Source organism: Capsicum annuum, chromosome 7, assembly GCF_002878395.1.
Source record: "Capsicum annuum cultivar UCD-10X-F1 chromosome 7, UCD10Xv1.1, whole genome shotgun sequence".
Taxonomy (NCBI): Eukaryota; Viridiplantae; Streptophyta; class Magnoliopsida; order Solanales; family Solanaceae; genus Capsicum; species Capsicum annuum.
Genome location: NC_061117.1, coordinates 197,569,643 through 197,584,936, shown reverse-complemented (window position 1 = coordinate 197,584,936; position 15,294 = coordinate 197,569,643). Strand labels below are relative to the sequence as shown.

Genomic DNA, 15,294 nt, shown 5'->3' with positions numbered 1-15,294 from the left:
ATATATATATATATATATATATATATATATATATACTAGTTTAATCGTACGTGTAACATTTGATTATTTAAAATTAAATGATTTTATCTATTGCGGAGATTTTTAATAAAGTGTAAAAATTCAAAATACTTTTTAAAAATCTTTCACACTTCAATATAATAATGTAAACATAAACATATACACATATATGTTTTATCAGTTCCAAGTGGTTGATGGATCATCACTTTTGCGTTTGCGTACCTCTTTCCCTTGTTGCACAGGCTAAGAGAAACACATCAATTTGAATCATATTTGTGTTACGATTATTTTTATTTTTTATTTTTATATTTAAAATCTTTCCTTATTTTTAAAGTCAAATCTTTATAAATTTATTGATTACATTCTATTACGTACTTAATAAAACACTTAAAAATCTGAAACTTCTTAATTTTTTCCTTATTGTAATATAGTTTTATATTTATTTTTAGATTTTTCAAATCTTCTTGAAATCAAATTTAGTTGATTTAGAATTCTTAAACTAATAGAAAAAATACCAGTTGTCATTAATTTTGATGATTTCTAATAAGCAAAGATTTTACCATAAATATATTTAATTAATTTTACTCTTAAATTAGAAAAAGATATAGAAATTCTAATGTACTCTAATAAGGAAAAGTTTTTACTATAAATATATTTAATTAATTTTCAACTCTTAAATATTAGGAAGAAATAGTGAAAAAGACGATTTTGTGTAAAACAAGGACTTTTAATGAAAAGTTCAATTCACTTTTCCAAGGGTCTTCACGCTTTTAATATATTTTATATTTATATATATAATAATAATAATATCTACAATATATTAAAAGTGTTAAGACCCTTAGAAAAGTGAATCAAACTTTTTAACCTTCATTAAAAGTTTTTTGTTTAGATAAAATCGTCTTTTCGCCCTTTCCCATCAATTATTATGTCAAATTATAAATTAAAAAGATAAATGATTGGAAGTTTTTTTTTTTCGTGGGATTTGTCTAAAGTGGAAAAGTTATTTTTGAATTTTTTTGGGGAAAAGAACCACTAAAATATACTCCAATATATAAAAATTTTGATAAATTACTAATTAATGTACCAAAATTATAAATTAAAAAGATAAATGATTGAAAGGTTTTTTCAACGTGGGTTTTGTCTAAAGTGAGAAAGTTATTTTTGGAATTTTTTTTTGGGAAAGAACCACTAAAATATATAAATATATGGAAATTCTGATAAATTACTAATTAGTGTCCTTATTGGTTTATGAATGTAAATTGTTATAATTTTGGATTCTTCTTCATCATACGTTGTTGTATTGGTAAAGGTCTGTCCAAAGACGGAAAAGCACGTGAACTTGCATTATTTTTGTCAATCATAAATTTTTATGGTAGAGAAATAAATCTTTGAGAGATGCGTTAGATCAAAACTTCAACAAGAATGCATCGATTACCTTAAATCGGTGAGTGATCTCTTTTTAATCTATAATTTTTTTATTGATAAATTTGAGAGTAAATTCTTTCACTTCAAGATAGATTGTATCCCTCTAGGCTGCACGAAGTTAGAAAAAATGTTTGAGACGTTATTTGCAACACTTAAGTAGCTATGAATATTCACAAATAAAAAGGGAGGCATATGAAGTTGTTATTGTGGATGCAAAATTTTTATATAAGGTGATGACTGAGGATTCAAGCATAGGGTCAAAAATTATGAGAGGCAAAGAGTTGCAACAACGCTTAGGGTTGATGAATGCAAGATTGATATTTTGTTGCCTGCTCTGTCTCAATTTTAGTGTATATTAATTTGATTAAGTTTGAAGTTTAAAATATAAAGAAATTTTGAATCTGGTGGCCTTAAATTAAAGATGTATATAGTTTTTTTTAAATATTATTGCGTTAAACTTATCAAATACTTCCTGCAACCTATATCTTGTTGGGTTGAAAAAAGTGTCGTATTTTTATTTTTTTAAAAAGTTAGGCTTTAAGAAAAAATATATGGGAAAAGAACACATCTAAACTATATGAAAATATGGAACACCTTGCTAAAATATTAATTAGTGTTCTTTTTGATTTATTAATCCTCAAGTTCTATAACAAGCCCTTATAACTTTATATTCCTCTTCATGGTCGGTGATCACTTTTGCAACAGTTTTTTTGCCTCAGCTTTGTCTCGACATCTTCTTCATCAATTTTGTCCTAAACTTTGATTCAATTTTCATGTTTTCTTTGTCATAAAATCTACACATTTTTATACTGTTGATTTGATGAATACAATATTAATTAGTTGAATCTATTTTAGCTGAGATGTAACAATTCGTTTTGAAACTTTATATGACTGATATTTGTATGTTTTTGTCAGGTTCTACCCTCCTATCGTTGAAAATTAAAATTTGATCATGTATAACTAAAAACTCCTACAACTATACTCCTACAACTGTAAGCTTTGCTGGTATATTATTAGTACTAGTGGAACAATACTTGCATGAAGTTTAACTGGACATCATACTTGTGCATGTTGTAAGTATTGTGAAAATGTATATAATAGTATGCTATTAAGCTTATATTGCAGTAGTCTTGTGCTAGATTAGTTAGATGTTAAAGACTTAGTAGCCACTAAACTCTACTTAGGTGAACGCTTTTTTGAGACTAATTGCTCGGATAAGTTAGTAACAAATCTAAATGGAGTTTCACAATTAGCATTTTTCAGATACACTTAACAACTATTACAAGAAATTCACCTGAGTAATTATGAACGCCTTATTTTGTCAATATTTCGATAGCTGGCTCAAACTAACTTTCATATGGATAGCTAGGAAGAATTGAAATAGATCCCAGAATGATAAAAGAATAAGTACTCTCCCAACGACAATACTAATTAGGTTTTGAAAAAAATATATATGATTCATTTTAGTGCTTTGTATTTTGATACAACACTGTCTTTACTTGATTAATTTGTGGCATATTAAGAAAGTGACGAGCCATTAATATATGTTTTGTTGGCATCGACGATGCTCAAGTTGTGATTGGTTGCTTAGTTTTTGCTGCTAAGCTTTTAAAGAAATGATTGAGGCTTTCAGAACACTCTTGACATGTTAAATAAACATCTCAAACTATTTTGAAGAGATAAGGTATCAAGAATAAAGGGGAGAAGACATTTATGATAATGTAATTAAAATATATTCTTAGTTATCTCAAAAATAAGTTATAATATACTCGCATGAACTCAAATTATCTTACTTTGGCTTTTTTCTTTCAATTGATATAATTTAAGGTTAGAGAAAACATGATAGTGTATATAGCTTCCATCTACTCCACTATATTACATCAACCTTGCTACTTTAACCTCCCCTGAAGGTGAATGTTTATGGATAAAATATTCTTTAGGCAAATTCATCGGTGCAATTTTGGCTAGCAGTAAAGTTAGTTTTGCATTCTCCTTGCATTATCTCTCAACTTTCAGTTATTTATTGATGAAGACATGATGAAAGTTGCTTAATTCCATGATACTGCAGCGAAAAGAAGGCTAAAACTTGAGGTAAGACTTTAACTATATATTACTATTTAAGTATCTGACATGGTTAGAACTATGCAGCTCTATTGAGATAAAAAAGTTTTCATCATGTTCACCTATTAGTTTAACCACCTACAATAAATAAAAGTTTTTATTATTTAACATACAATATTATTCATAATGAGATCACTGAAATTTTTTTGCATAGGATCCGTTAGATGTGTCTATATACTGTCGACATCTTATATTTCCTTATTCAAGAAAAGTTGACTCCACATCCAAGCTTGGAACAATCCTAGTTGTTGCTTCATTGTTCAGTCTGTTGTATTTTGCTTTTATTTTGTTTAACCGTGTGAATGAATTATAAATTTCTTGCAAATATAGGTTGGTCTTGCCAATTCGGAAGCACAAACTTCACTATTAAATGATGATAAAAAAGTTAAAAATCATTGGTTAGTCAAAAATATATAGTCCACTTTTCACTATAGAACCTTGATCGAATTGATTGTAGCGCAAATATATATAAATTTTGTTTAAGAAAATATGATTACACTGCAGATTTCTATTCTGTTTCTAATGATTTTGCCTAAGATTGGAAGCTATTTTAATCTTTTCCCTTATGTTATTCTTCACAGTTGATTTGTCTTCAACTATTTCTTTGAATTTCTTGTCCTGATATGTACAAAAAAAAAGACGTACTGATAAGTTATTTTTCTCAAGATGTTATGGTAAAGTGCATAATCTGTCCTCGTTCCTGAATTATACTATGTGTTTGTATTAAATTTGGTAATTCACTTCATGCACATCAAATAACAGCTTTCAACTTTGGCTTACTTCTAAATCCCACCTCCCCTCAATCTAGAAACATAGTGTTGATAGATTAACTATGTTCTTGAAAAACTCTCTGTATTATATGGTAATGTCTATCTTTTTACGTTTTAATTAATTTTATTGGACGGTGATAAGGATGGATAGAAATATTATAGGTTGTGAAAGGTGAACTGAAAAAAGAATTATTCCAACTTATAAACTAGAGATATGACATATTGTATTATTGTAAAAAATATTCTCAAAAAAATGAAGTTGAATGGATGGTTCTTCAATCATATTGAGTACTCAATATTTACTCAGAAAGATATGTAAAATTGGGTCACTTGGAGAAATATTCTTATGTAAGAAAATGTTTGAGAGTGGCATGTGTCTGATGTTCTTGCATACTCGACATATATAAATACATTTTGTAAAACTTGAATGCTACATATTTAGATATTATGAAAAATTTATAGATTTGATGTTTCTACGAACTACTTGTTATATAAATATGTGCGTGCGCGCGCGTCGTGATTATTGTATTATTTTGATTATAATTTTCATTTTGTTACTATTTGTTTTTTTTTTTTTAAACTAAAGACAACAAATATACTCACAATTTAAACAAGGAAAATATTAATTTGAACAAAAACGGTGTAGAACTAAGCAACATATTATCTTTATTTTTAATATTTGGTTTAAAGTTTTAAGATTGTGATTTTTATTTAAAGTTTTACATTAAAATAATATCATATTTGAGATGCAATATTTGTTTATATTATTTAAATTTAAATATATATATATATATATATATATATATATATATATATATATATAATATTTATTTTAACGTCAATTGCTACTTTCTAAATTTTATTCTTTCTCTATATAGTTTTATTAAATAAATTGAGATACACGTGCAACACACATATACTAAACTAGTAGTATAATAGGTCACTATTATAATCTAGGTATGATTTTGATTTTTCAGATATAATTTGAGGTGAAAATAATGTCTTTTCCCTTAATATAATTATAAAATTTAAGATGCATATGGGGAAGGGCATGGGGCGGGCGGAGGCGAGTTAAGCATAACCTGCAGCCGAATTCCTGGGAAACTTTTTGAAAGACATGTAAACTTTTAAAATCTTTTTCATTGTACCAAATAATTTTTGTACTGCTATTATTTAAGAGAGAATGATTTTTTTTTAATTTTTTCTTAAACATCAAGTATTCACTATTTTAAAACCAATATTACTTGAGCAGCATCAGGAAACTATTAAAATCTGAACTAGTTAATATTAATATTGGGTTTGAATTGTGAGTGTTATCTGGTTCAAACATGACATTTTAATCACGGCTACGGGATATCTATGAGAACAATTTTGACATTATCAAATTGAATGAAATTATTTTTTTGGAAAAATAGGCATTAATTAACTTACCATAAATTTCAATCCATCGATAATACAAAGCGACAAGGTTCATATTCCTTGGTGAAAAAGACACCATAATGAAATAATGATGTCACAATGTGTTAAATATGACTCCACCATGTTGATGTTGCTTTGCATCCAAGAGTAATCCCTAAAATAGAGAAAGCTATATAAATAATCTCCTGTATTTAAGAATAGGTTTAAAATAGTTTATGAGCATCGATTACCCCTCATCAACAATAAATATAAGGTATCTGTTAATGTTTTTAATATAAGCTAAATATTTACAAAATGTTGTGTTAGATTTGACAAAAATTATACAAAAATGATATTAGCGAGAACTTATATTTATAGATACAATTCTTTTAATTTCTCCTATTTAGCTTTTTGCGATACAATTTTAATTGTTTTCTTATATCATTTTGGCGTCTAGTCTAGTTTTCTTTTTCTTAATGAAGATTAAAACGTGTTAATTTTGTCAAACTTAAATGATCAAAATTGTTAAGCAGTACCTAAGCAACCCGACCCGACCCGTGAAAAATGAAATTTAAACTCACTCCTAAAATACGACCCAACCCGTGAAAAATGAAATTTACTGAAAATTCACCCTATAATACAAAACAACCCGACCGGTGAAAAATAAAATTTACTGTAAATTAACCCTTAAAATAGGAAACAACCCGACCCAACAAAAATGAAATTTAGTGTAAATTAACCCCTAAAACAACCCGACCCGACCCGACCCGTCAAAAATGAAATTGTGTGTAAATTGCACAGCGATATAGTAGCAGGGAGCAAATACTGGAGAGAGAGAGAGAGAATCCAATTGTTGGACGCAAGCAAACCCTCAAATCTTCCGGAAAAAGTATTAGAGGAGCCAGAAGGAGAGAGTAGGGCGCACACTTAAACACACACAAATTTTTCTCTCTCCTCCATTCAATTTTTTCTATATACACACAATTGTAGATAAGACCTCTCTACCTTTTCTCGTCGATTCGTTATCGTCTTATTCAGGTACATTTTGTTCAACGTCTCTCCTTTTTTTCTGATCCGCTTTTTGTCACCTATTTCGATTGCTTCATTCCTGCTCTGATTTGATTTGTACTAGTTATCGTTGTTTATTTGTATATATATAATGGTGTCTAGGCCAGCTTCGGTGCACCTTGGCTAATTCCACCAGACACGTTGATTGTAATAGTTTTTATGTTAATATTTGAGTTTGATTATGCATGTGTTGTGAATTTCGAGCAAACTGATTTCTGCTCCCTCCGGTTTAAATGAGTTGTCATGTTTTGAGAAGAGTCAATTTGGTTAATTTTAAAGCTAAATTAGGGTTGATTATTATTATTTTTTGTTTTTGATAACTGTGGTGCCAAGGACATTTTGTGCACCTGACTAATTCCACGTGATACCTGCCACCTAAGTTTGTCCACTAAGGCCGCATTTGTTTTTTTTTAAGATTCAGATGTCTGAATCTGAATGCATTCAGATATTGTCTCTGGATCTGAAAACTGATTGATTAAGACTGTTTATGTTTTCAACATCTGAATGTACAAAAAAAAATTTATTTGTGTATATAATAAAATAAAAAATACAATTCAAATGAAAAACTAATTATATATCAGAAAAGTATGTAATTTAATACAACAAAATTATTATCTCTTTGAAAAAATATTTATGTTTGTTAGTGATAGTGGAGATGGTTTATAATGGTGGTTGCAGTGACAATGCTTGATGTTAGTGATTAGTAATTATGGTGGTGATCTAAGTTGCTCGGACTCTTTAAAAATGTCTACGGGTGCGTGTCGGATCCTCCAAAAATAGTGTATTTTTGAAGGATCCGACATGGGTGCCACGAGTGCGGCAACATTTTTGGATAATCCGAGCAACTTAGGTGGTGGTAGTTGTGATGGTTGGTATTGTAGTGACTGTTATGATGGTGGCGGTTGATAGTGTTGGTTGTGATGTGACGTTGTTTGATGTTAGTAGTTGGAGGTGTTGATTGTGATGGCTGAAAAAGGAATGCATGATGGTTTGACAATTTGTTGGTGCTAGTTGGAGATGTTGTTAGTTGTGATGGTGGAGATGGTTGTTACAGAGATAAATTGTCGCGATGGTAGTGGTTGAAGTGATAGTAGAGGTGGCGTTACTAGTGACAATGGTGGTGGCGGCCAAAGAATGTGTGGAGGTTGTGATGTATTAGTGGTAGTTAGCGGTGATGCTAATTGTGATAGATGAGTTGGCCGGTAGTGGTTGATGATGGTGGTGCTGTTGACGGTGGTGGTGGCGGTGAATATAATTAGAGTAATAGAGGTAGTAGGTGTGGTAGTGGTTGACAGTAGTGGTTGGTAGTGATATGTGATGGTGGAGGTGGTGGGTGATGGTTGACAATGGTGGCAGAGGTGGTTAGTGGTGGTGATTGATGATTATGAATAGAGTGACGGTGAATATTATCCAACAATAAAATTCCTCTTCAGACCTATTAAGACTTGATTCTAGATCTGAATGATTAAGACCTATTCAGACTTATTAAGAGCTGAAATCTTAATAAAAAACAAATGCACTTAATGGTCTGAAGTCTGAACCATTCAGATTCAGACCTCCATTAAGTGCAAACAAATGAGCCCTAAGTCTAGAACAGGTGAGAAGAAATCATACGGTTGTCTTTGATGGGATTAAATTAAATTAATTTGATATTTTAAAATTAAAAATTTAGATATTTAAAATTAGAGGGATGGCCTTGGCTCAGCGGTAAGCTTGCTTACCGTGGTGTGCCAGGGTCGGGGGTTCGAAACGCCCCTCCAGCGAAGCTGGGGTGAGGGCGCGTAGGTCAGGCCCGGAGTGGTCCCCCCCTCCCCGACACCTACGGAGTAGGTATGAACCGGGTCGTCCCCAGATATTTAAAATTATATGACAAGTAGTATGAATTGCAATCTTTTTCGTATCAATGTGATGAAAAAAATACGATCCTACATGTTGGTCAAAGTTTGTAGTAATGAACTCTCAAAAAAGAAATTGTGACAAGTATTTTGAAATTGTCACGTTTAGCTTCTCGAGGGTGGGACTTTGACCAACATTTAGGATGTATTTTTTTTTATTGTATTAATATGTGAAGTATTGCTAACTTAATCTTTTCTTTTTGTCTAAGTTTTTAGATATCAAAATTTAAAATTTAAAAATTTGAATTGATCTGATTCAATTTAGCTCCGAAAATTAGTCAATTTGGCTTGAGCAAAACTTGACAAAGTAAAATGAATGGAGGGAGTATTGATTAGGTTTTGATAGTGATGCATTCATTTAAAAATGACACGTCATTTGTACGTTCAAGGTAATGTGAACTTAGCAAAATGACTTGTTGTGGATAATATTACCTAAGAGTTTCACTTAATAGTTGGAATCAGAAAATGGGTCTCTTTTCGTGTTGGAAGTTTTTCAAAAGGGCCTTCTTGCTTGTTTTTCTATGTATTTCAATGGTTAATCTGTTGGAAAGTACCTTATTAACTCTATCTACCCGAAAAGTGGAGAAATGGTAGTCCTGTTTAAAAGGGCGAGTTTGGGAAGTAACTACTTGTTTGAAGTGATGAAGAAATGAGCGGTATTTAGGTTGTGCATTGGTGGATAGGGTGGTCAATACTGATGCTATTAACTATCACAATTAAGATATTGTTTTCTATTGTTCTGTTCAGTTGGTTGAGGATATCTTGTATAAATTGTTAATAACCTAGTTAGAGGATAAAGAGCTCTGAATACAAATTGGAAGATCATTATTGTACTAGTTGAATGACCTTTTCTCATATTTGAATTTTGAGCATGCACGATTACGGTTGTTTTCATATTTTTCCCGGTTGCAAAGTGCCAAAGTTTGGATATGAGAGGGTTGTTTTTGTTTGATAACTTATATTGAGAGGGATTTTGATCCTTAGTTTTTTTTTACAAGTTAAACAACTGACCTATATTTAATATTCCTTCAATCCCCGTTTATGTGGAACATTTTGGATTTGGAAGAGTCAAATGAGTTTTTCTTCGACCAAAACTTTTTGATAGCTTACAAATATTTTAGATTGTAAATTATTGTGACTTATAGTACATTTTACATAGTTTTCAAATATTTAAAAATTTATTTCAATTTTTTAAGATTTCATGTATGAATTCTCAGTTGAAATTTAAAAATTTGACTGTCGAAATCCGGACGGTGCCACGTTAGTTGGAATAAAGGGAGTACATAACTCAGGTCCCAATTTATGTGGGGTATTGTTTGAATTGACACAAACTTTTGAAATTTGTGGTCTAAAACAAATCTCAGACATTTTTATGGCTTTAAATCATTTTTGTTTAGAGTAAAAGGAAATTTTAAAGTTATGTTATTTCTAATCATATAAAGGTGTCATTATTTTCGGTATAGACTAAAAAGTAAAGTTTGAGCTTTGTTCGATAGAGTTTCACGGTACCTATGTTGGTGGAAGGTAACATAACAAGTACTTTTGGATTAGTTGCGGTTTGCACTAGCTAGCCTAGACACATTATAAAAAACTTTTTTGGTTATTAAATTTTGTGAAATGAAACTCCCTGTGATGTAATCCTAGACTAAGTTACTCGGACTCTTCACTTTCGGTGCCGCACCCGTGTCGACATGGGTGTGGGTGTGGGATCCGTACCTAATCTGGTCAACCGATTTTCCTTACTTTGACCAAAATCGACCGGAAAAGTCCGGACAGATTTAAGAAATTTTGTAATCAAAACAAAAGCGAAGGTGAAATTGAAGGAAATGGAATACCTTGCATATAGAAATTTCTATGTTATTGCTTTACTTTTTATTTCCTTCCAAGATTTTCTTCTTGAACAATATTTTCTCCTCAAGTTTTTCATATAATATCTCATAATTTATGTTTTATAACTCTATTTTTAGATATTTAAATTATTTTTTGCCGAATCCCTGTACCCGTATTCATCCCTAGATCCATATCCCCGAATCTTTAAATTGAGACCATGAAGGATTCGACCTCTAGATCTGTACCCGCATCGGACACCCGTACCCGAGTTCGAGCAACTTAGATCCTAGACATCCTCTCAATCCTAGTTCAGAATCATGACATCATGACATTTGCAGGTAAATTTTCAGAAATGTGATGCTCATTTTACTCTCTAAATTAGAAAGAAAGTTTCCTCTTGCCAATTTTGTGTTGAAAACATTTTTTTATAAGGCAACTAATGGTGTGGCCTAGTGGTTAATAAAAGTGAGTGCAAATCTTGGAGCTTAGGGTTTAATTCCCATCTTCCCAAGCTTAGAAAGACACCTTTTTATATTCAGTAACAACAACAACAACAAACCCAGTATATTCCCACATAGTGGGGTCTGGGGAGGGTAAAATGTACGCAGTCCATACCACTACCCCCGAGGGAGTAGAGAGGTTGTTTCCGATAGACCCCCGGCTCAAGACGAAGGATTTATATTCAGTAACAATTAACTTTAAAATGCTGATTTTACCCTTGATGAGATGATTTATAGTCACACAAATATCTATGGCTTATTTTGGATCGCAAGTTTCGAAAGTCTCTTCTTTCCTTTTTAAACTCTGTGCCGAATCAAAGACATCACATAAATTAGGACGGAGGGAGTTAAAATTATCTGTCATGTTAGCCTCTAGTCTCTCGGTCCTATTTCAGATTTCAGAATCACGGCATTGACTGGTGATTTTAGAAGACAATGCCTATTTTGCTCTCTAAATTAGCTACCTCCAAGTCCTTTCCTTCAAAACCAACACTCTTTTTTTCGTATCTATTTTTTCTTTTTGCGAAGTTGGTTAACTTGAATTTATTTTCTTGTTCTATGTTTTCCTATTATATGTTACTGTTCCCATTCTTATCACTTCAAACTTTTTACCTATGATTGAGTGTGGTATGTTATTTTTAATTTATTGATGATATAAATAGAGAAGCTCTTTAAGAATTTGCCTCAAATATTTCCATATGCCAATTGCTTTTTAATTTAAGTGCACTAGATATTAGCAATTAAATAAACAGTGCACTAGTATGTGAGTCCCATCTCTTTTAGTTTCAATTTTGTAGGTAGACGTTTGTGTTCTAATTGGCATCTAAACAAAACCTTTAGGCTGTACTATATAATCAGGAGCAATTTTCTTTTCAATGTTTTATTTTGTAAAAACCTTTCATTCTTCATTGTTATCAATGAGTGAGTTTATAACTATTTAGTTAATTTTTGACTTTTTAAAATAAACTTTTAAGTTAATTTTTGACTTTTTAAAATAAACTTTTATCTGTTACATAGGTGAGTCAAATAATATAAGTGAGAAAGAGAAACACATATTATATTATGATGCCAAAAAAGAATTTAAGAGAAGAGGTTGATAATTGGAGGGGAAAATAGACCTTGTATTTCTAAAATTTACGTGCTACAACAACAACAACGTACCCAGTGTATTCCCACACAGTGGGGTCTGGGGATGGTAGAGTGTACGCAGACCATACCACTACCTCAGAATATCTATGGTCTAAAGTTGAACAAAGAGTGATTTTAAAGCAAAATTGGCGAATAAACTAGTTCAACTATAAAGGCATAAACTTCATGGTCCACTGGTGATTTGTTTTGAAGCACCAGTATGTGGTGGAGGTTGGTTTTTCATTGGAACACATTTTTTTGTGTGATCAACCTGGTTCATTGAATGAGCACATTACTGGTGTAGATTTATCTGCTCTGCTTCCTATAAGTAGTTGCATGGATGAAACAAAGAGGATGTTAATAATTCAGTTCTCATGTTATGTGGATCAGCACTGTGTGCCTGAACTGTTTTTCGAGATGTAAGAAATATCTTAGCGAAATCATCAAAAGCAGCAAATTTATCTGTTTTAAGAACAACATATTTGAATTCACGCAAGGTCTAAGTGCCGAGTTTGAGAAACATTTGAAACCTTGCATGATATATTTTGCCTTCTTTCCAGTTATTTTTTAATAGTTTAAGCTTTGGTCTTTAGCAAAAATCTAGTTTACTAACCACTTCCCTCCACCCTTTCCCGTTGGTTCTTTGTTCCCTTTATTCTGCAGGTGGGTTCTGTATCTTCTTTATCAGAAATGACAAAACCAAGCAAGATGGGACGGGTTACTGATTTGCATCACCATGATTTGCTATCTTGCCGCTCAAAAATGTGCAAAAAGATTCACCAAAGGGAGAGAGAAGCAAAATCATCTGAGAAGAAAGAATGGGAAGGGGCAACTTGCTCAGTCTGCATGGAGCACCCTCACAATGCAGTGCTGCTGCTGTGCTCTTCTTATGACAAGGGATGTCGTCCTTATATGTGTGCCACTAGCTGTCGTTTCTCAAATTGTCTTGAGCAGTACAAGAAAGCGTATACTAAAGTCACATCAGTTGAGGGCTCTGAACTAGGGTTGCTGTCAAATGATGATCCTAATTGCTCGTCAGGAGCAGCAGGTTGCTTAGGTGGAGCTGAACTTCTGTGCCCACTCTGTCGTGGGCAGGTAAAGGGTTGGACAGTTGTGGAACCTGCGCGCAAGCATCTGAATGCAAAGAAGAGAACATGCATGCATGAAAATTGCTCATTTGTTGGAACGTACAAAAAGTTGAGGAAGCATGTAAGGCGGGAGCATCCTTCAGCACGCCCCCTGGAAGTAAACCCTTCACTTGCAGAGAAATGGAAGAAGCTTGAGCACGAGAGAGAGAGGAACGATGTGTTTAGCACAATCAGATCTACCATGCCTGGTGCAATTGTAATGGGAGATTATGTTATAGAGGGTAATTTCGGAGGCCTCCACAGGAATTTTGATCTCGATGAGCCTCTTCTCAGATCAGAACCTCATGGTGCTCAGTGGAATGATAATTTCCACCCAGATGATCTTTTCGGTGATGACTATCATTCATTTGATGAGGATGGGTTTTTCGTCCATCATTCTGGCACTGAGACTGCATCCAATGTTTTCAACAGAATCTCTAGACTTCAGAGTAGACTCTTATTGGGAAGATCAAGGAGGCGGCAACGACATAGAGCAAGTAGCAGAATTCGGTGATTTATCAGGAGAAGGTGTTCAAGAGTGGTTGGGATGACATCATGTGTTTGTTTCAGTATGGTTTTCTCTGTCGCAACACAGAAAAGTATGCGAGACATCCATGTTGCTGATCCTAACCACGGTTCCTGGAGTTTTTTTAGAGGATTGATGACACTGCTTACAGCAATTTGGAGTTCCTTTCGTTGCCTGTAAATAGGAACCGGATTGAATAGTAAAAGTAAATTCAACCCTCCTTCCTACTCCCAGGTACCTTCAATTTCATGAATTAGGCGATAGTTTCATAAAACCAGGTAGTAACTTTTAAAGAAAATTTTTCTCGTTGGATATCTGATATATCCATCCATCCTTCAGGAAGGAAAGTTGCAACATTTGTGCATGGGGTTAATTTAGTTAATTATGAACTAATAGTAGTTTGCTCTTATTGTGTTTGTTTTGTGCTTTCGATGATTCGTGTAATAAGCATATTTTAGAGTACCGGTCCTTTATGTCTTTACCGGGTTGATGTCTTACGTTTGATAGGATTGTCCGTTTTTCCTCCAATAATGCCTCAACTCCAGCAATGATAGCGAAAGTGGAGACTGGGTGACTCAAGGGCGAGACAAATATTTGCTTTAGGCCCCTAAAATTTGAAGGCCTCAAAAAAATTTAATTATTAATCTAAAAATTACACAAACACACAATTTATGTTTTCAATATTATAAAAAATCTCAACACCCTAAACATATTACAAAAATTTCAACATATACACAGAATGTTATGTATATTAATAGGGAGAGAGAGTAAAGTAATTAAAAAAGTGGAGAGAGAGTTTAATTACTACCAAAAGGGTTGGTTGTTGGTATTTATGCTATTTATACTTTATTATAACGGAAAAGCCAGAAGTTAAAAATATTCGTTTATCCATTTTTGTGGTTCAAAAGTATTCTTGCAATTAATAGTTTCTCAAAAATTATAATTAAAATTTTTATTAAATATGCATGATCACTTTATATTGATCAAAACTAAATTAATTAAAATGTTAAATTTAATTTGGACTCAACTAAAGTTATCTGACTCAAATCCTATAAAATTCGCCCCAACTAAAACTACCGGACAGTATGATGGGTTTTTGTTGTCAAACGCAGAAACTTTGCTGACTTAATAGTTTTGCTCTAGGGATGAGTAAAAGTATGATTTATAAGCAAATCAAAATCTTATAGTCTCATGCTAATGAATTTGTTTTTCTTTTTATGATCATTACTACTACTACAAAAAAGGATGTGGTTTTGTGTAACAAAACACATAAAATTAAGGGAGTTGCTCGAATGGTAAATATCTTTTATTTTCAACTCAAAAGTTACGAGTTCAAGCCATCAAGAAAACAAAAGATGAAAACTCCCACGGAAGGGAAAAAAAGACAAAAGCAACAACATGAAATTCAGTTATACATGACAAATTGAACATGAAAAGGAGAAATGAATGAACTAAAAATAATGTTTATTAACTTGATGGACTTTGAAA

General features: G+C 32.2%; 1 protein-coding gene across 1 annotated transcript; it reads left to right on the top strand.

Moving 5' to 3' along the window:
• The first annotated feature begins 6,542 nt into the window (after positions 1-6,542).
• Positions 6,543-14,215, top strand: LOC107878297. The gene is made up of 2 exons (XM_016725233.2): positions 6,543-6,770; positions 12,817-14,215. Exon 2 carries the CDS (start codon positions 12,844-12,846, stop codon positions 13,792-13,794), a length of 951 nt encoding a protein of 316 aa, XP_016580719.2. The 5' UTR covers positions 6,543-6,770; positions 12,817-12,843; the 3' UTR covers positions 13,795-14,215.
• The last annotated feature ends 1,079 nt before the right edge of the window (positions 14,216-15,294 follow it).